This window comes from Genypterus blacodes, unplaced genomic scaffold, assembly GCF_046128005.1.
Source record: "Genypterus blacodes isolate CSIRO-AG114 ecotype Tasmania unplaced genomic scaffold, CSIRO-AGI_Gbla_v1 ptg000011l_1, whole genome shotgun sequence".
Classification (NCBI taxonomy): domain Eukaryota; kingdom Metazoa; phylum Chordata; class Actinopteri; order Ophidiiformes; family Ophidiidae; genus Genypterus; species Genypterus blacodes.
In genome coordinates this window covers 739,160-760,659 of record NW_027466825.1, presented here as the reverse complement: position 1 = coordinate 760,659, position 21,500 = coordinate 739,160, and the positions used below count along the sequence as shown (strand labels likewise).

At 42.8% G+C, this 21,500-nt stretch overlaps 1 protein-coding gene across 1 annotated transcript; it reads left to right on the top strand.

Moving 5' to 3' along the window:
• Positions 1-5,664: 5,664 nt before the first annotated feature.
• On the top strand, positions 5,665-20,395 carry LOC143009052 (uncharacterized). Its single transcript, XM_076161050.1, has 3 exons — positions 5,665-5,911; positions 15,567-15,619; positions 18,371-20,395. The coding sequence occupies exons 2-3, from the start codon at positions 15,588-15,590 to the stop codon at positions 19,149-19,151; spliced, it is 813 nt and encodes a 270-aa protein (XP_076017165.1). The 5' UTR covers positions 5,665-5,911; positions 15,567-15,587; the 3' UTR covers positions 19,152-20,395.
• The last annotated feature ends 1,105 nt before the right edge of the window (positions 20,396-21,500 follow it).

Below are 21,500 nucleotides of genomic sequence, written 5' to 3'. Positions count from 1 at the left end.
CTGTTAGAAAAACACTACATTTTGAAGAAGAAGAAGAAAAAGGTTAATTCTGTGAGGTATTAGTTTGCCATTATGTGTCCTTTTGCATTAGAAGAACAAAGTTATTATTCAAATGTCTTGTTCAAGCATTCTCAAAGCCATTCCAGTGATCTTAGCCACTTTTCATTGTACCCTATCTTTATTCACATTGTGCACATTAAGCCATAATGTTCTTAAAATGCGTGTTTATGTTTGTATTATAACATCAGTTGGTACTGTACAAAAAGTAAGAACTATGAATATATGTACATATCTCTTTTTGGCTGCTGCAATTTGTGCAACTCCTTAAAATGTTTTGTTGTGCTTAATGCAATCAAAGTGAGTGCCTGGAATTTAAAAATGTTCTACTATGTGCAGATTACAAGATTTATGAAGATGCAGGGAATTTGTAAACACAGTACACACACAGTTACTCTAATACTTGCATTCATGTAAAATCTTAAACGATCAATGTATTGAAATCCAGTCAACAACACGGGGAGATTGATGGCATTGCTCTTTGTAATGATAGATATTTCTTTAAAGAGTTTACATAGATTAAACGAGAATAGACCCACAGTTCCCATCAGTTTATGTGCTGCTGAATTTAAGGGAAACACCACTATTGAGCATACAGTGTAGCATAGCACCATACACATCCACGCCTTAACCAGTGTACGTGCTTTAGGCTTAGTCGAGTTTGTTTAAATGTCACAGTGTAAAATGACGGATTGAGGACGACGCCGCTGTTTTACTGACACAACATGGCCACTTCAATAGATTTTAGAGGTTTAGACAGTAGGTGGAAGCACTTTAAGAGTGGTTTGTAAGAAATAATTAGATTTATTTGTATAAAAAGTTGAAGAGGTTGTTTTAAGGGATTAGATTTGTCTTAAAATAGGTGTTGTTTTGGCTACAGATACAGACTCCAATAAGTCTTTATGCCTGGCATCATTGGAAAGACTTCTTTAAACTAAACTAAAGCAGAGACAGATCATATGTACAGTATATCTGACTCTAATAACATGACAAGCTTTAAGAAAACAGTTAACATCTGGGTTTGCTGACAATCTAAAAAATGAAGTATTTAAAAAAAATCTAAGAGATTATACCTTGCTGGTACCTTTATAGTCTTTTCTTAAAGTTGTCTCGTGTAATGTTGAGTTCTGACGAGGCTGAGCATCTGCCAGGCATGATTAAAACAAAAACACACACTTTCACTTTGACGTATACTTTTTAAGGGCTATTCCATATTATCGTATGTTTACTATTGTTCAGCTATGGATATAATGGCCCTTGGATGATTTCTGAATAGGTAGCAGTCTCAAGCTTTAAATTACCTTATTTCCCTCTGACTCAAGAGTTTCTAAATTGAAAATATGACCTTGTATTTGCCAAAGTCCCTTATATTAGTTTGGTGTATTATTTTGTTGACTGTCTCATTTATTTTTGAGGCTTGTACTGTAATAATATTGTTACCAAATTGTTTCAGTGTTCTACTGTGATTATGTTTATGATAGAGAAAATGTACTATCTTTGCTAAAAAGTTTAAAGAGTCAACTTATGATATATTGGAATGCCAGTTTAAGAGTATATTTGAATGTGTCCATATGGAAGCCAGTAAATGGTATTTATTGTATGTTATGTACTGTAACTTGAATGACTTTTAAAAACTTACATGTTTGCAACTCATAGTTGACATACTGGTAATGAATGTTTCTATGGTATTCTTTGTATTGTCAGGACTGACTTACCTGTTTAGAGATTTATATTTTCATAAATGTTGTACTTACATTTTGTTACAGAGATGTTTAACTGGAGTTCAAACAGAAAAGAAACTTGTGTCTGAAGCAATATAACTTGGTGTGTATGCATTGTTTGTATGAAACATTTTAATGTAATAAAATGGTTCACTTTTTGCCTCCTCTCCTCTGCCTCGAGTCTCTCTCTCTCTAATTAGAGGTTTGGGTGAGACCCTGTGATCATGTTTCTGCTATTAAACGTGAAAACATTTCCATTTCCGCCTTTAATTACAAAGACGACAATGTCAGATGTGGATGTGATCTGTTCAAATTGGCTGCAATTATCCTGGTGCTCATGTACCAGTAGCGGGAAGATGCATAATGACTGCGCTGTGAAACAGGTAGTTCATGAATTTTCCCAGAATCAGAAGGAAACAAAACAGACTGACAACCTCAAATGATGTGCTAAATAACCCATACACTCAATCAAACACAAACAGAGCTGTAAAATGATTTGATAGGCTGGTAATTGCTCCGCTGAGCTTGATGCAGAATGCTTGACAGGCGTGGTGAATATTTCTCCAACACTGGCTGACATTGTCATTATAATTAGGCAATGCATGTGTGGTGCACCTGTACAGTGCCTTGCGCTGTCTCTTTGAATTCAAACACACTCACATGCACACACATATAGAGGGTATACACATGTGGGATTGGAGCTGTGATTGGCCAATAAAGCTTGTTGCTTTGGGTTACCATTTTAATTTCCCCACGGTGTCACTCCTGGGCAATCTGTGGGTGTGTGTAAGTCCATGTGTGTGTGTGTAAGTCCATGTGTGTGCGTGTGAGTGTGTCCTGTCTCCTAGGCAACATTATGTCCACTGTGGTGACAGGCTTGGCCACGCCTCTCATTGTAATGATGGTGAGCTCATGTCTATTGGCTAATGGAGCTGCTTCCAGGCCTTATGACAACAAGGGCTTGACTATTGCTGGCACATTCCACCTGCAGCACCACAGAGGCATATAATTACACCACTTGTTTGCTGAACAGGAGGTAGCCACAGGTCAGTGTTTGTGTGTGTGTGTGTGTGTGTGTGTGTGTGTGTGTGTGTGTGTGTGTGTGTGTGTGTGTGTGTGTGTGCCCCACAGTAAATACAGTATGACATTGCCTCATATTTACTCAGCCTAAAATAAGCACCATTGTCAGCACCATCAGCACAATTTAAACAACAAGCCCGGAACCTCCTTTTGTCATCATGACTTTTTTTCGCATCTGACGTGATCTCATTTTTACAACCTGTATTTTCAGTTCAGGAGAGCTTATGAGTCATCTCTCCCTCTCTCTCTCTCTCTCTCTCTCTCTCTCTCTCACGCTCTCTATCTCTCTTGCTCTCCCTTCCCCTCTGTCAAGATGAAACACATTAACCTTAATTGTAGATACCAATGGAAAGCCCTATGCAAAGCCCGATGAAAAACTTCCCACCTTGATAAATGCACTCAATACTCTGATTACACTCTGTTTGACCAGCCTGTGTTTGATCAACTAAAAGCCTTTAACCAAATGTGGGATGTTTGCAACTGGGAAATCCAGACTTTTATTCTTCACAGAGCTGAAGCTTACATTTTTACAAAGTCATAACAAAAGCAAATCAAATGAGACGATCTGAAACGCAACATCTAAGATCACAGAAATCTGAAATCTATGACTCATCACTTATCTTGAACTGTTCACCATATTTCCCTGTGGTGTTAACACAAGCCCGAGTGGGAAAGATAACTTACAACAAGACATGACCTAATTCCTCAGCATCAAGATGAGTGGGAATACACTGACTTGCCTTCCTGCCCAGAATACGGTGCTTTATTTTGATTTCAGGTGAGCAGCAGGAAATTGGAGATGTCAGAAGAGCTGTTTGCCTGTGATAGGTTAAAGAGATTAGAGCACCACCGTGTGCGGCCTGGGTTAAGAGTTTGAATCTGAGCGCACAGATGTGAGCAGGAAATGTAAGATAGCCTGGACAGAGACCAAAGTGAGGAAGAAAGAGGTTAGAAAAACTATTCAAACATTGCTTTGCAGCTATCCCAAGGACTTCAGTAGCATCTGGCCTAATGTTTTAATATGCCAAAAAAAAGCAGAGCTCCAAACACTCCAATTAAGGATTCAAACAATTTTTTGCTGTTCTAGAAGGATGAAAGAATATATTTAGGTCAGAACCAGACGAACAACATGTCTCTGAATAATCATGGTTTTCGGTCACAAATCCCTCCCCAATGCAAATAGTTTGTTTGATTTAAGCTGCTTAGATAAGGGGAGGGTTGGACACTGACTCTCAAATACAGCCTACGTTTGTGTCATTCATTGTAAGGTCCAGTGTAGTGGGTTCAAGGTTCATTGTGTAGCTTGCTAACATACAAAGTGGGGCATTAATCTAGTTCCGAAAAGCGATGACAAGGGATTACTTGATCCTGTTCTAAAATTCAAGTTCCTTATTTATTTTAGATTAAAGATTGAGGTTTCTTTTGATATCTCTTCCTCCTTCATGTCAAATTCACACCATGGGACTTCGTTCAAAGGGTGAGGTAAACGTAAAAAGTGAGGAAGCAGCAGAGCGAAAACAGAGATGGAAAATACATATTGTGTGTCACTGCTGGCCACATCTTTGAAGGTGTCTGGAGGGTTTATTTTGCATCTGATGTGTCACCTGTTTTGTTTCTTTGGTGGGGTGTCAGCCACCCTCCTGTCAACTGCAACAACAGAGGAAAAATAGGATATTCTAGGTATTTTCCCTTCACAACGTTGTCAGAATAGAAACAAAACCTCACACAAGCACACAAGCTTTGCAAATACACACGTTCACTCTGACATTTTAACATCTCACTTGTTCTGAAATGGCAATTTCATGGTTAAAGGAAGGTAACACTATTTACCAAAGAATTCATTCATCCGCTTTTGCTGTCAAGAACAACCAAGGGAAAAACAAGGCCTTAGTACACCTGTGTAGCTTGATTTGTGTTCCTGACTCCTCCAAGAATAAACTTGCTTATCCCTAATGCATCTGTAAACACTAAAACCGGTTTTTCAGTGGTGTATGACGAATTATGCTTGGGTCAACTTCAAGATAGCTATTTGTCTGTGTGAATAAACACGAAAATCATGTTTAACAGTCCCTGTCTACACAAATCTAAACAAATATAAAAGAATTAAGTCATAACATGTGATATGATGAGGTCAGATAAATGCTGTTGTATCTGCGTACATGCGTCATGTGTATCTGCATTTGCAAATGTTGCAAATGTCCTTCCTTCCCTATGCTAAAGCTTGGTTTTCAGGAATTCCTGTTAACTGGGGCTGGCAAGTGTTAAAGGGTGTTTTTCCCCCACCATAATCGCATCCAAGTCATATGACCAACCTGGGGTAACTGTTGAGGCAGACAGGTCAGGCTGAACTGCGTCAAGCTACATACAGACTGCCATAGAGGAAACAGGAGGTTTTGTTTGAAAGCAATAAATAATTTCTACAATGCTTAATCTAGAAGTGTATAAATTTACGACAAGCGGTGTTTTTTGATACCCCAACAACCATCAATCCAAATAAAAATTAATCAATGCCTGGTGCTTGTTGAAAGCCTGCAACTTCCTCATTTTACTCCAATAATTTTCCTACCCGGTTGCAGGATGAATTTACTCACCGAGGATTCTTGCTATTCAGTTCTACTACACTTAAACTCCCTTGACATCTTCTATGAAAGTATTATATCACATATAATCTTACTTGTAAAATAACAGCAACTCAAGGACGATCCGTACATTTCTATTTGTTATCTTGTTGTGTTTAGGAGCCTATTGTTATTTTTATTTTGAAGGTATAAACCGGAAGTTGTCATATAAATACCCACGACACTTGACAGGTCCTTGTACTTTCCAAACAAGAGACATGGGTCTGTGGAGTCAGCGGAGGAGGGGAACCTCTTCTCATCGATACACCGCAACAACTCAAACTAAGTTGTAGTTTACCGGAGTTTATTTCTTGCCTTTATCCCTTATTTTACAAAGTAACGGACTAGGAGACAAATAACGTAAATGCCAGCTGAAGTTATCCGTGTTTTTTGGATACCTCGGGCTAAGTGCCACACCTTCGCTTAGCGCAACAGGTAGGTTCCAACAACATCTTATCCCTGTATGTCTGTGTTTCGCTCACTCGAAAAAAACAACAAAACAGCTTTAATTGAAGTTTTCTAACGTTGCGAAAAGTGTTGTTTTGACGTCATTATAGCGATGTTACTGTGTAATCGACGAATAATCACGATAACAGACAGTTGAGATGTAACGCAGCCATATGGCGCGCGCACCCTCGTAAAACAGCTTCATTTAATCAGGCAAAAACATAAAATGACAAAAACAGGAAGTTTTAAAGATATACAATTGTTTCCGTTTGTTAAAGTTGTTCCTAGCAGCACACACGAAATATTACAAGTCAATTACAACTCCATTATTGAGACGGCCGCAGATATGATGTTTCATGGGAACAGGTGTGCGTATACACCTGTTGGACATGATGGAAGAGGCTCGCCACAGCAAGTACACTGCCGGAAGCCTGGCTGCAACATAACAATTTGGCAGGTTGTACCATTGGAAGGTGGCATATGGTTACCGAGCTCCAAATGCGGCCCAGACACCCAGAACAGACTGGAAACAGACATCGGAGGTTAATCAGTGAGTGGAAGGCTCTAAATGGGCTCTATTTGTTCTCTGCTGAGATGGAGTGGAGAGGTGGAGGTTGGATGTTGGTGGTGGTGGTGGGTAGGGGGGGTTCTACTGTTCTACATGGCCTTGGGCTTTGTTTGCAGGAGTAACACGTAGCTTCAGTGAACCCTGGGTCAGTTGTTCCCTGATGATGTCATTATGGCCCCATGTCTGAGCCCAGATCTGTCAAAACGGTTGTTTGTCATACATTCAGCACTCTTGAACATGACATACTGTGACATACTTACATGTCAGCCTTGTTGGTTTTCTGCACTTGCATCAGATTTGTATAGTTACCATACATTCATTCAACTATATGTTTGTGGCCTTTACAATGACTTTGATTGACAGTTAATGTGCACTAGATGTGATGTGTGTCTGTGGTTTTGCTGAGTTTATTTTCTGGCCTTCGGTAGCAAGCTGCATACACGTGACAACCAATTAGACTAAAAGAACCCATTTAAAGTAGATGCAAATCCTATTTTCCCCAGGTCTTGTAGTTTGCCTTGCACGAGGGCCGCTGTGAAACAGGATAAACAAGATGGAGCTGCAGTCTGTTGTGTGTTTGTATTGTGACGATATAAGGCTGTGCAGATGTATAAAGCCCGTCTACATAGCTTTTTAACTGAATAAAGAGGATACACTTTATATGTTTGTAGTTAATGATGAATGGACAAACAATCACAAGAAATAGGGAGGCAGTAGTTGAGTGGGTAGAGCTTCCGCTTAGGAACCGGAGGGTTGCTGGTTCGAGTCCCTGCCGAGGTGCCCCTGAGCAAGGCACCGAACCCTCAATTGCTCCCCCCTCTGTGAAGGGTGGTAATATATTGTAAGTCGCTTTGGATAAAAGCGTCTGCCAAATGATCGTAATGTAATGTAATGTAATGTAGAAATTGTAAAATGTCACATATCTTTGGGTTCCAGTAAGTAATTTGAGGACATCCCTTAATGTTCTGTCTTTTTTATTGTCCAGATAAACAATTGTAAAATCAATACATTAATCTCCCATTAATGTCTCCTAATCGACCAGTAATAGTTGATAACACTGGCAGAGGACATATTCTTGTTTTATAAATGGATACAAATCTTTGTACTGTAAATCAATATAATATTATCCAGTGAGGCACTACAAACATTAGAAAAGGTGTTTGTTTGTTTTCAAAAACATTTTGTCCAAATGTACATTTTAACCCATGAGGATTAAGAAATATCACCGATTAAAAGTGTTAGTTTTTGTATTTACCACCATTTTTTTACTAACTGGTTTGTATTTAAATGGCACTTACCAAGATAGACTTGTTTACCTGCTAAAGTACAATCCCATGCTCCTAAGGGGAGGAACTCGGCAGCAGGTTTGTTTGCGCTGTAAGACAGTGAGGAGGGGAGTGTTATTGATAACTGTGGGCTGCTTGGTAATGGAGAAGAGACAGGACTTGTTTTCATCGCTCTGCTGCCCAAGGCCATGTGAAAAAATGTACGTTTGGTACACAATGCAATCATTTCACACGCACACACACTTTGTCATACACACATTGAAACACATTCTTCATGACGTCATCTGTACTGAGGATATGTATTTATCTCACACACCTCTGATTGGACAAACTAATTGATAGTGTGTCCATTAAGTGTTAAATGATGATGTGCCTTATGTATTTTCACTATAGTTGTAAGAGTGGTTGTTCTCAGCAGAAAAATCCTGATTCGTCATCTAAAACAGCTCACCGTTGATTGTCCCCTGGCGAGGACAAATTATGTATAAATTTGTTGCCGGGACAACTCACCATGGATACACTGGTCTAATCACACCCAGGTTATTCAAATGAACCCACTTATTTCACCTTCAAGGTCATCTTACTGAACACTTCAGTCAAGTATGTACTCAAAGGTTACAGAATCTAACTTAGGAAGGGAGCCTGTGGTGTTTCAGTGTACCAGAGATGTTTGAGTAACACTGTGTGAGCTGTGTTTGAAAACATAGTTATCGCAGTCTGTACACAGTTGCGTCACACACCAATGAACAGAACAGCTTCAAGACCTTTTAATGGGAAGTGTTGTAGTTATCGGGTTTGAAAGGTTATCTCATCTTGTACGTGCTGCTAATTAAAATCAGGACAAAGCAGTGGGTGAAACAGCATAATTTCTGTCACTGTAAAATGGTGACATTTCAGCTGGATTTTAAAATCCCTAAAGCTGATAAGAGGCCTAAATTACCCACCTTATCGAATGCTATTGCTCTGGTTCATCAGTAGACTGTATAGCGTCCCACCAGGAATTGAGATTTACATAGAACCTTTCCAGTATTGCAGTTTAAATTGTTAAAATTCTAACCTTTGTATTTTTCAACTTCAATTTGTTGCCCTAACATTCTTATATATTCCTCTATATCACTGATTTTCTCCTAAGTTTCTGTTATAATGGCAAACATGCTTCTTACCTTCAAAACTTTGTGGACCGGTGTCCCTCCCCGGACCCTTGAAAGATTGGTAGACGAAATAGAAAAGCTTATAAATTTGGCTCTCACAGCGGGTAATAGTGTCAAACAGGAGACAACACCGTCCTTGTCATTATCTTCCCATATGGCTTTATGTCAATAGCACAGCCGCACAGCTGCACCTGGAGCCCCACGGGGGTTTGTTGATTGAAGTCTAGTAAACAGGATGGAAAGTTGTTTGGATGCTGCTCTGATCAATCTGATTTTGACACACCACCTTACACAACAGACTCCCCAAAGCCTAATTGCATTTAGACAATATCATTGAAAATTGTGTTCACTTCCTTAACTGCATGTCGTGTAACATTATGGTCAGCGGCACCATCTGGATCCACTGTTTGAGTGACGATTGCTTTTGCATGATTTTTTTGCACCCCTTTGTGTCGACGTGGATATTTTTCGATGCAGTGTGCATTCATGTGCCACCCACACAGCTGTTTTCATCTTTGGAACCTCTCCCAGGGCTGTGTGGGTGCGTATAGGCTAGACTGTGCTTGATCGACCCCCCAACTGAGTCTCCTGATAGGGCTGTTTCACCTCTGAGGGTGGATCTTCATCAGTTTGATGGTTTCAGTAAACTCCCAGTTCAACTCTTAAAAGTGGCATAAACATCGGCCAATTCTCAATGAGATCATAGCTAGTGACTTTATTTTATACCTTGTATTATTCCCAAATAGGACTGTGTTATCCTGTAATGACCTAAATGTAACACCTTGTAAAATCTATTTTCGGCAGGTTCTATTTTATACATACAGATGTTTCAGGGTAAGATGCCACAGGAAAACACATTTGTATCTAAGTAAGATCCATAACTTCACACAGAGGCTTTTCAACATGTTAAGCTTCTATAGGAACCTTTTATACAGGCTCCATTCAAAGACGCACAGACCAGGTAAGTGAACACCAAATATTTCCATAAAGCTCCAACTTACCAAAGAACACGTCAGTGACCTAGTTCAGATGTAAATAGCCTGGAGAACATGACATTTTGTAACGTGCCTTAGGCGTCACTGTAATTGCAGCCAACTAATTGATACATATTCCGAAACTGCTTCTCACATACACATACACATCCAAACAACCACACACACACACAAAATACCCACAAAGGGCAGTGATGGGAATTCCGGCCGTGTTTCTGTCTGCATTGTCTGTGGCAGAACATCATCTGAAAGGTCGACCTTCACGACAGAACCTGTGACGAAAAGTAGTGTGACGAAGTCCATGATAGATATAAAGGATACAGACATAGGGAGACGGATGTCAGACCAGTTGGGCCACTTTCTCATCACCGCACCCTTTCTACTTCAACCACATGAACAGGATCTCCCTTCTCACTGTCCCTTACACACACACACAGACACACACAAACACATAATAGATTCAAAATGTTCAATTATGACTATAATTTTGCACAGCGTACACAAGCTGATCCTCATGTGATGTTTGCTATGGAGCAACATCAAAGTCTTGCCTATGAGAGACCTAGCAGAGACCCTTGAGGAAAACAATTCATATCTACTCCTCAGGCATCAACTCTTTGAGTGTGACACCTGAATTTAGTTACACAACCAAAACAGCTGACATCAGATATGCCTAGAGAGAGGAGGATTCCAAGTGTTTCTGGGTGGTAGAAGAAGCCATGGAGTCAGATGGTAACAGTGGCTTTCATTCTATCTTGTTGACTTAAGCAAACTTGAAATAAACACAGAGTTTAATTTCCATAATTCTTTGGAAGAGAGATCCTGATAGTATTATGTGCAGCATTCAAGCCTAAGTAGCTTTGGTGCCAATCCTTTCCTCATGTGAACAAACCTTCAACAGTATCAGCAGTTTAGTTTAGTTGTTGTACCTTCAAGTTGTACATTGCTTTCAAAGAATCAGCAGTATTTGAATCACTGAAATACACAGATGATCCAGAACAACCTCAAATACCAGACATACTGATGTCATGCTAGATGCTAATGCGTCAACTGATCATCAAAATGTCTCATCTATAGTTGTGAGTTCTGGGAAAGAATGCAAAGGTACAAACAAAACTACTGCTTTCGAGATTGTGTCAAATCAATTTCTCCTGGACGTTTACGGCAGGAAGCCTTATGTTACATCTTTTTATTCTGGCAGATATTTCCCACACACAATAGCTTCAAATGGCCCCCTGACTGCCGGTTGGTGAGGTATCCCCCGCATTTCAATCCACTTCACATTTAGGGGACAATCTGCAGCAATCTCACTTTTATTTCACCTGTTTCTCCAGGAGGAAATGTTTCAATTTCCTCTGAAGAAACCTCTGAAAGAGAAAGCATGGGAGCCGGGCCAAGGTGCCAGTGCTGAAATATCTCTCCCCTTCAGTAATCGTCCTACAATCTTCCCCATCATAAAAAACAGGAGCAATATATAATCTATTGAATGGCACATGGGGCAGATAAAGCACTATTATTGCCAGTGAACAGCAGCCAATATCTGAATGAATGATAGTCATTTGATGCACAGATTGAATCCTTGATCTTATTATGACTTGGGAAAATCTCAAAGGGAACAACGTGATTGGTCATTTGGATGTTGTGACGTGAATGTGAGTGAGCTGGTGTTGGTTACTGTAATGCTTGCGGCAGGCCTGAGAGGCTGAGTGAAAAGGCTCATTATTGACGGACTCACATGGCTCGGTTTGTGATGAATCCTCTTGGTCTTTTGTTTCTTTGCTTCACTTTAATGCCTCGTGTTAGATTCTGCCTCTCAAACCCCTACAGATCCAATTTAATCTTTCAGCCACAGCTTTATGATATATCATACAAAGTGCATTTAAATGTCTGGTTTAATGTTGCCCACTTAAATAACAATATAAATCATCAGAGCTTTGAGTTTGCAGCAGCTTTTATTATTTTATGTTTGTCAGCCAGCGCAGCATTAATACATGGTGATCCCAGCTGGTTTAACCTTTGTTATAAATCAGCACACAAAGTACATTCAGCTGCATGTAACCATCACAAGTTAACAATAATTCAGTCTAAAAAATCAACAAATTGTATAATTCAGTCATGGCTTAAGCAAAATGTGAAAATAGCACAAAGATATAGACTATACTTTGATGCAATTTAATCTAAACACGTTTCGATTCTGTGGGCATGAAACCACTCCAGTGTCCTGTTTTTTCCACCTTGCTATGTGTATTTTAAAGTTATTTACTCAGCAAACAGAGTGGAAAAGATGACAGCTGCAAGTGGACACAGAAACGTAAGTCAAGCTGGTTAGTCGTGTTTGCTTTAAAAGAGTTCTCAGGAGCCATGTTTGACTTTTAATGCGTGGCTTAGTTATTAGGACATGCTATCACAAAGTGTTTACCGGCGGGTCCTGTTGTTCAATGGAGCGTTACTGGTTGTCAGGCTATCCTGGGATAAGACTGCACACTGTCGTCACCGCCCCACAGTGCTAGCTCCCCTCTGACTGTGAGCGGTTTCTGCTGACCAGCAGCAGCATGGTTTGCCCCAGGCAGGTAACGCTGCTATCACTTCGTCAGTGCTGCATCAACCCACAGCTGGCTTTTGCCTTGCAAATTTCTGACCTAACTCCATTCCAATGCAAACCAGCTTCTTCCGAGCCGGTTGGCGATTAGACAGCCTGTCTGATAACATGTCCTCTATAACTGGATGTTAGACGTAAGCTCAAACACAAAAAATGCTATTTTCCTCATTGCATTTGGGAAATTAGTGACAAGAAGCCTTTTTTCCTTTCAAAATTGTAACTGTAATTATTTATCACTACCAACTTTGTTTGCTCTAAACAGAAAATACTGGTTTGCAATGTTACCCTGTTCCCTGGGTTGATAGTTACAGTGTATCATCATCACATCCTGTTCAGATAAAGTCAGTAGAGAACCTATGTATGTATGACAGCAGCCCGGAGTCAAGTAGACACACAGTGATGGAAAAAAGGTGCGGAAATGTTGAACAGAGGCCATTATTTAAACCATAAAGCAATATATGCAAAGCTGTGTGCATGTCATTCTGACAGGAAGAATCTATTTTGATGTCGCTTGGCTCATGTCAGCACATATTGCCTTCAAAAATGTATATTCTGTGGAGAGGAATACATTGGTGGCTTTACGTCTCGTTTCATCGTTGTCCCTGCATCAGTGTTTCCATAGCGCTGTTAAATTCCTTGGATTTGACACAAGATAGAAAGTCATAAGACTGGCTTCAGGGCTAAACACCCTGGAAAACCTCGACCAGTGCAGTCTCTCTTTTTATTGTTCTGGCAGCTAGATAGTAGCCAGCAGAAGCCAGCAGTGAGTGAGCAATGGAGTGTGTGAGGTAGAAGAAGATTCCAAGAATGAAATCAACACAAAACATGTTGAAACGTTCACAGTTATCCAGGTCTCACAAAACGTTTAGAAATAATCTGTTTACTATCTTCTGCCAGGCAAGAATTACACTTCCAGGTGATTCATTCATTACCACAGAACACAGAGACACTTACGTCTTGCGGGTTTGTATTATCTGACTGATCACTGCAGCTAACAGGTTATATTTGTCAAAAAAAAGGATTCTGTGCTTTGGGATGGTCGGAAATGGATCCAAGCAGCGTGAAACATTCCTTTAGAGTGGGATAAAGCCCATGGGGTATACAGAGGAGGAAGCAGCAGAAACACATTACTGAGATATGGAATATACGTAATGCACAAGGAAAGAAACGCCATCACAAAATGCTAACAAGCCACTAAAGCAAGAGGAGGCAGCAGGGGTGAAATATTCAGCTTAAGTAGCATTATGTAGCAGGAAGACAGCAGGACAACCTGGCGTAGCAGCAAAACACTAATGGTGGGCCATTCCGTCCTTCTACAATCATCTTCATAATCATTTATGGTGTAGAGATGTCAGGTTAGTGCTCCTCAAATGTGACGATTAGCTGGCATTCTGGTCATTTCAGGAGACCTTGCTGTGTTGTCTCTGTGGACTTGTGATGGGCCCTTAAGACAATTGACAAAATAAAATACCAGAAAACAGTAGGAGTTACACTTAAGCTTGCCAATGCAGTGTGTGCGGGGTAGCCACAGCAGCGCCACGCCGCCATGATGTTTCCTGCAGCGGTTCCCAAGGTCTGAGAAAGGAAACTGAATCAATTTCAAAGCCGATTACTTATTCCAATCTAAGTTTGTGTCTCGTCTTCAAAATACTGCCTACCGGGCTCAGGGGGTACCGTTAAGTACCGGGATTACACGCTTGAGTTGTTCATGTTTGAATCCAGAATCATATAAGACATTGGGCGGAAAGTGATATTTGATAGTTTGAAAATGAAAGTACACCTCTTCCCCCCTGACAATAACATGTTTTGCTGTTAACCACTCTGCCGTTCATTCGGTCTGAAAGCTGACGTCGCTGTCTGGCCTTGATGTCTGTGGCTTCACTGATAACGCCCACCCCTGTTTCTGCTTTTTACGGTGAGGCGCACTGCAGCTGGTCTGCAAGAGGGATAATTAGATGTCTTGGGATAACCAAGTCATGCTTTGTTGCTGTCGCACAATTAATACCGACTTTCATGTTGATAAAGCGTGGACCTGTGAGAGTCCAGGACGCTTATCTATCTCAGGTAGCCTCACACAGCAGCTTGCAGGGGGTAGAACTACAGTAACTATCCCCCAACATAGATCTGGTCTGCTCCCTGGCGTACATGGCAGCTGTACTGTACCTGCACATCGTCTACTTTCTTCAGATTGTTGTCCAATTTCAGCAATTTCAGGATTTCTTCAATCTGGCAGTGTGAGCTTGGTATGAAGGTAAAAGTTACAGGCTGATGCCTACGGGTGCAGTGAGGTGAGGTTAAGAGTGGAAACTTTTTCAGTCTTGTGGGCATACATCCTTCCTTTTGTTCCGTAAAGAGATACTATGTCCTCTGCCTCTGTTGTCTCTTTCTTCCCTCACTTGCAGACAAACCCATTCAAGACTCAGTGATTAATTATTTACCCGGGCAATGAAATGCCAAAGCCTGGAGAAACACACCACCAGGAGAGAAAAGGTCACTCCCATCCTGCACATGGACATAGATACACACTCACACAAACACACACACACAGACACAACAGTGATGGATGGCAATAACATCTTTATCGGTGCTTCAGGCAGACAGAGTTTTCCTCCTCGTGTCCAAACACCATAGAGACCAAGGGCAAAGCAAAACTTGACTGATGAGGTGAAATCTTCTCAAGAGCCGCAAGAAGTCCTCATTTAAAAACCGCTCACATGTCAGAGGTGGCGGACGGGTGCGTCGATACCAGCTCAGACCGTCAAGGTGTGCGCCATTGTATGCGTTTGTGTCCCATGACGGTTCATTGTACAGCGCGCTGGAGAGGAGCAAACCATTAAAGCTCTGCAGGGGTAACCTTTCCCTGACGAATAGGGCGCAGACACCAAGAGGAAAATGTCACCAGGCGAAAAAAGCGTGGAGGATGGGAGCCTTGGATGGCACATGGCATATCTGGAGATGTTTTGTCACTCTTGACTTTGTCTGTGTTGCTGCAGCTTAGGCTGTTTGTGTGATTAAAGTTTAATATGTTTGTAAATGTCCCTCCACAGCGCCACCACACAGCTGGCCAAATGGGGTGCCGATGCTGCAGGATGATGAAAAGGTGAGGAGTGTGTATGATCCCCTCTGTGTGTGTGTGTGTGTGTGTGTGTAGAATAACCTCCATTATTCCCTCGCTCCTCTCTTATGTCATCAGTCGCAGTGATATTCTCCGGGCACACTGGCTCTGATTGTTTATCTCCACACATAATTGCCACATATTTTGCTATGAAAATGAAATGATAGGAAAATAAAAGCATTAAAAAATACTACCTCCTCAATAAAAAAAACACTAAGATCCTCTATACTGTCTTATCTACTGGTTATTAATGCCTATTCAAACATTACCTTGCCCAACATAATGATCTGTTGTCATTTATAATACGTCTGAACTTTCGAACCGACGTGGACTCTTTGGACAAACGGAGTCAATATGCCGATACCCATCACCCTGGGATACTGTATGTCTGTTCAGGGCCTGTCTTGTCCTCATTACAGGCATACACGGTGCAGTTGTTCAGGCGTAACACCCTTGTCCTTTTTACGGCGTACAAGGAGACACGGCAGCCAAACGAGATTTTGATTGAGGATTAATGAAAGGGCGCACTGAGACTTACATACCAGAATTGTAATCCCCCTTGACGCATTTTTCTTTCCCATGTCAAGACCCGCATTTGAATGCTTGCCACACAAGCGTACGCACATACACACACACACACACACCTCCCAATTTGTTTGGAGTGTCACATTTCTGGACTTAGCAGTGTTTGGGGATTGGCAGGCTGGGCTGGTAGGTTACTGTGTCAACTCCCTGGACAAATCTCACTCAGTTCAGTATCACTCAGCTGACATTCACACATTCCTCGCCCCCTCCAAAACGTTATTTTTTTTGGTGAAGTTGTCCAGGTAAGGGGTCCACTTCCCCGAACAATTCTGACCAATCACAGAACAGTTGTGGCGTTTGTTGACAGGTTGTGGTTACCGTGTGAATGCAAATCTAAGTCAAGGTCAAGTGTGAACATTATTACCCGAATTGGAACAAAGCAAACAGATTCCAGGTTTGAATGCAGCTGTAGATGTGTGTTCATCTGATCTGTGTGTCCATTTCCCCAGAAAGCATAGCATCGCAGCAACAAGTGGTCTTTTACTTGGAGTCTGCTCTTTGGAAATGGGCATAGAGGTCCTGGTATTGACCAAAATTCCATTCTATTTTCTCAATAAGCTTCTGTCCACCCTTATGAACTAACACCCAGAAAATGATTGCTCTTCCTGTTCTCCAGCCTCAGATTTCACGTTTGGCCGTCTTTCATTTTCTCAGCCCTCCACTGTGAAGGGAGATGGAGGGAGAGAAGTAGGGTGAGCGAGAGGTGGTCAAGCTAGAGGATGAGTGTCGGAGTGTTCCTGCTTGTGTGCATGTGGGAGAGCGAACGCAATGTGGCAAATTATCCACCCATGCATACGGAACCCGCGTATTTATGCCTGGGGGACGAGAGGAAACACAAGCACAGGATATGGAGAGATGCTCAGCTTGTAAAGAGGAGCGGAGGGGACAGCAGGAGAGCTAGGGTGAGGAAGGAGAGATGATTCGGGGGAAAAAGCTCCAGGGAAGACCCTCAAATCAAGGAGAAGTCAAGTGCAAGGAATAGTAGATTAGAGAGCCGGAACTACATTAGGGAGACATTGAAGGAGATACAGAGGGGAGAGATTGTTGTGGAGAAAAGAGGGCACCTAGAGAGGCGAGAGATTGAAGGAGCTCTGCCTGGGTGATGAGGCTCAGAGGGGGCCCTCGGCTAGAACGGAAAACAAATGGATGGAAGGGAAGGAGTGTGTGAAAAACATAAGCCTGCCGCAGCAGGTGATGTCTGACAGCCAGTTACACTGTTCACAAAATAAGACCCCCCTACCGGCACTCGTCTAACACCTGTCTCCCCGTGTGTGTGAGAGTGTGCACTCTTGTGCTTCACCCACCAGAATGTAGTATTAGGCCAGTCATTACCTCCACATAGGAGCATTTAGAGTGCACAGCTTATACTGCCACTAATTAGTCTGGGAACTTTGTCGACGTCCAACATCCAACAAGGAACAGGAACACACTGACAGGTAGTCACTAAGGCCGCTCGTTCATTTCACAATAAAAGTCACATTACAGCCTGAGTAGTTCTGGTAAAGCTGTGCCTGCATTAGTCTCATTGTCCCCCTGAGTGTCCCATTTCAGTTTGTTTGTGAGCCCCTATCCTGGTTCCAAAATGAATCAGTCAAAAATAGATCGATCTGATGATAAATGTTGTCGTATTGATCTACAAGCTGAGCTGAAAGACGAAGATCGAAATACCAACCTAGGTCAATCTGAAGGTGGAGGAAAAACTGGATGACGTCGCACCCCTAATGAAAATCACACTCTAAAACTAAAAAGACTGTGTTTTAGAGTTTATCCAATCGAGACAAGCGCAGCCGTTACCTCTGCATGTGAGCAGTGCAAACATTACCACATCTAAGGCAACAGGCCTTGTGTAAACACGGCATGTGTGCGGGCCTGAGATGTGACACCGGTGAGACAGACGGGTGTATTGACTGCACAGAGACGTATCCGTGTTTGTGAGGGTGTTTCATCGATCGGGTGGAATATCTGACTCCCGGAGCCCTTTCAGACAGACAGAAATAGACCTCTCTGTCTGTCGCCTCGCTGTCCTGGTAATGTATATATAGACAAATGTCCCAATGCGTCTTCTCCAAGTTAGCTAGGCGCTGCGAAATTGTTAGCGTGTGACTTTGTGAGGCCTAAAAGTAACAACTCTCATCCGCCTCTTTTCCACAGCTACATCTATGAGCCCTCTCCGGAACAAGGGAGGAAGAGCGACTCCTCCGGCAACAGCCTCTACCACCCCCACCACCTCACAGGGCACACCATCGGCAGCAACGCGTCCGCCAAGCAACTGCACGGCATCAACAACCTGGGCTACAACAAGTCCTATGACAGCACCCTCAAACTAGAGGTGGACAACAACCAGGTCAACAGGTTCCATGCCGCGCCGCCGCCCGCGTCAGAGCTCTATCGGCAAGGGAGCGCACCGCCGGCGGAGGGCGGGCTGTACATCATCCAGCCAGAAGCTCCGGGGCCACGATGGGTAATGCAGGAGAGGGGCCCCATCCAGGTGCCCGTGTACCCCAACATACACCAGTACGACAACCCGGCCCTCTTCAATCAGTCGGGCAGAACGGGCAGCTACGGCGAGCAGGGACAGACTGTGATGGGGAACAGGTGGGACGCTTCAATGGGCGGGAGCGAAAGCCTGTCTGCGGACGAGATTGACGAGGGCGTGGGAGGGACGCCAGAATACCCGTGCGACACGGGGGACGAAGGGAGCGTCCTGTCGGTGGACATCCACACCAGCACGGCCAGCATGTCCTCCACCGACACCAAGGACAACCTCAGATTGCCAAAGAATCAGGACCTTTCCAACGTAGAGAGCGGTATCTCCAAGAGCGAAGACGAGGAAGAGGGAAAGAACGTGGAAATGGACAGCGTCACGGACTCCATGGTGGCCGAGGCTCTCGCCGCACTGGAGGCGGCCACTGCCGGAGAAGACTACGAGTGAGCCTCAGCGTGTTTGTGCCACGACGGCCCACGCAAAGTCGGAGAGCGACTTAAACACAACGGAGCGCTCACACCGCCGCTCACAGCCCTCGTGTGAGCGTCTCTCAGAAGGTGGAGCGGGGAGTGTGAAAGCAAATACATGAAGGAAAACTGTTTACATTAAAATAGTCATTTATTTTCAGACTGGAATCATGGATATATTTTTTATGCAGACACGTTGGCGGACGCTAATCTCCGCCGCTACCTTGTGAAGGAAACATTTCCAAAGCTGCGCAGTTAGCATCAAGCTACAAAGGAAGAGACGTCTGTGAATCCTACCTACAGCTCCATGAGGCTGTAAAGCACAATGTAATCCAGTGTGTTATGCACTCCACTGTCCCAATAATACACCCCTTATTCACTGCTTTGCCATGTCAGTGCGCAGGTATTAGTCATGCACACGCTACAGCTAGGACACCTCATTTTGCTGAATCATCGCATGCATGCAGTGGATATTTGATTGAACGCACTGCGCTCGCCATAGTTTGCTGTTTCTTCAGGGAGATTGAAAGCGGAAAGGTCATCGCATGGTTTATTTGAACACGCTTCCCATGTTCTTTGTCCATATTTTTCCTTCTTTTGTTATTTATAATACGTCGTCGCTCATGTTCTCGGTGTAGTAACTGCTGTAATAGGAAACTGGAGGTTACAGGTAGAGCACATGAGGAGACACGCCTTATATATGCTTAATATTCACTTGTGAGAGAGTTTATAGGCGTTTCATGTGTCATCAGACTAACTCAGTTGCTTTGTTGAAGCCATTATAAATGCAACCATTTGAGATGAGGCCTGAAGTAGCAGAGGTCATCTATGCATATTCAAACTCCTGATCAGGTTATCAAGGGATCAAATGTGTGAAGAATACATTTCATCTTTAGCTGGGCTTTAAGGTCAAATCATTGGTGGCTAAGTTCACCATACTGTTTCCTTTGTTACTTCTTTATAGGTGTCAGGGTTTGTGTTTTGGTCTGGCCTTTGACATTAGTTCCAACCCGACACTCGCTCGTGTGCCTAATCGCAAAACTAATCGAGGCCAGATTCAGGCACAGAGAGCATCCAAGCAGACAGAGGTGGGTGTGTTTAGGCTCAATAAACTGTTTTGCTTGATGAAGTTCTTGAAAGTTTAGTCACCGTTTTTTCCTGCCAAAACATTTCTACCCATTGTATTTGTATTCGAAAATAAAGACATGTACTTTGAAAATGTAATGTGTCAGAATACGTTGTGTGACTCTCTCAGCAGGTGGTCTGCCTATAGATACTTTGACAGGAAATCTTGAATAACTTGAACCAAATCTTTCAGGAAATGTTGTAAAATGTCAAAAAGCAAATGAACCTCAGTGGTAGAAAAATCAATTTCTCAGTTTGAAAGGTGTCGGCTCAGAGATTCCACAATCCTGTAAGTTGTCAAATCTAGTTTGCTCTCTCTCTCTTCCTTTCTCTCTCTCTCTCTCTCCTGCTCTCTCTCCCTCTCTCTTCATAAGTGAGCACGATCACTATGGGGCTTGGTGTTTAAGCCTCACACTTGTACCACTTAGAGCCTCGGCGGGCAGTGACCGGGGCCCCGGGGCCGGGGCTAATGAACACCTCGGGGCTTTGCTTGAGCCAGGATACGCACAGAACGCTGCAGCCTTGGATACAGCTGCTTCCACCAGAGCGGGCTGACTCCGGCTCTCACCGCAGGAGAGGCTATTAGCGTGTCTGTCCCAGTGTCTGCACAGGAGGTGGAACGGAGCCTGACGCTACCGAAATAGCTGTCTTTGGACATTTATCTATTCATCTTACCCACCCCCTTCTATCTTCATCACTCTTGTTCTTGCTCCTCCGCTGTAATTGCTCACCATGGCTCTCTCTCTCTCTCTCTTTCTCTCGATTATACGCTGCTCTTTCTAAGCCTGGAAACTTTGCTCCCTCTCTGGTTGCATTTTTTCCAATCCATTTATTGCTTTGTCGCTTGTTTACGACCCGCAGCAACGCGAGCAGACATGAGAATCTTTTGTTGTCTGTTTTTCTGTATCCCTTGAACATTTCACTAAATCCCTTCACATGCACTGCACAGTGTTGAGTTACAAACACACATGATACTGATACTGAGGATGACTTCTTGTCACATGGGATGTTACACAATAGGAGAAGCTACAAGCCTTCAGGCCTGTGAGCACTGTGTGTGTGTGTGTGCACTCTGTGTGTTTGTGTGTGTGTGTGTGTTTGTGTGTGTGTGTGTGTGTGTGTGTGTGTGTGTCTGTATCTAAGTCAGTTATGCCAAGATTATAGCTCTTTTAGCTCTGAAATTCCAGTCCCAGGTGAACCATTG

What these genes read in the sequence shown, in the direction of transcription:
- LOC143009052 (XM_076161050.1), top strand. Translation starts at nt 15,588, where the DNA reads ATGGGGTGCCGATGCTGCAGGATGATGAAAAG. An exon ending in TGCTGCAGGATGATGAAAAG is followed by an intron (nt 15,620 to 18,370) that starts GTGAGGAGTGTG and finishes TCTTTTCCACAG; the next exon opens with CTACATCTATGAGCCCTCTC.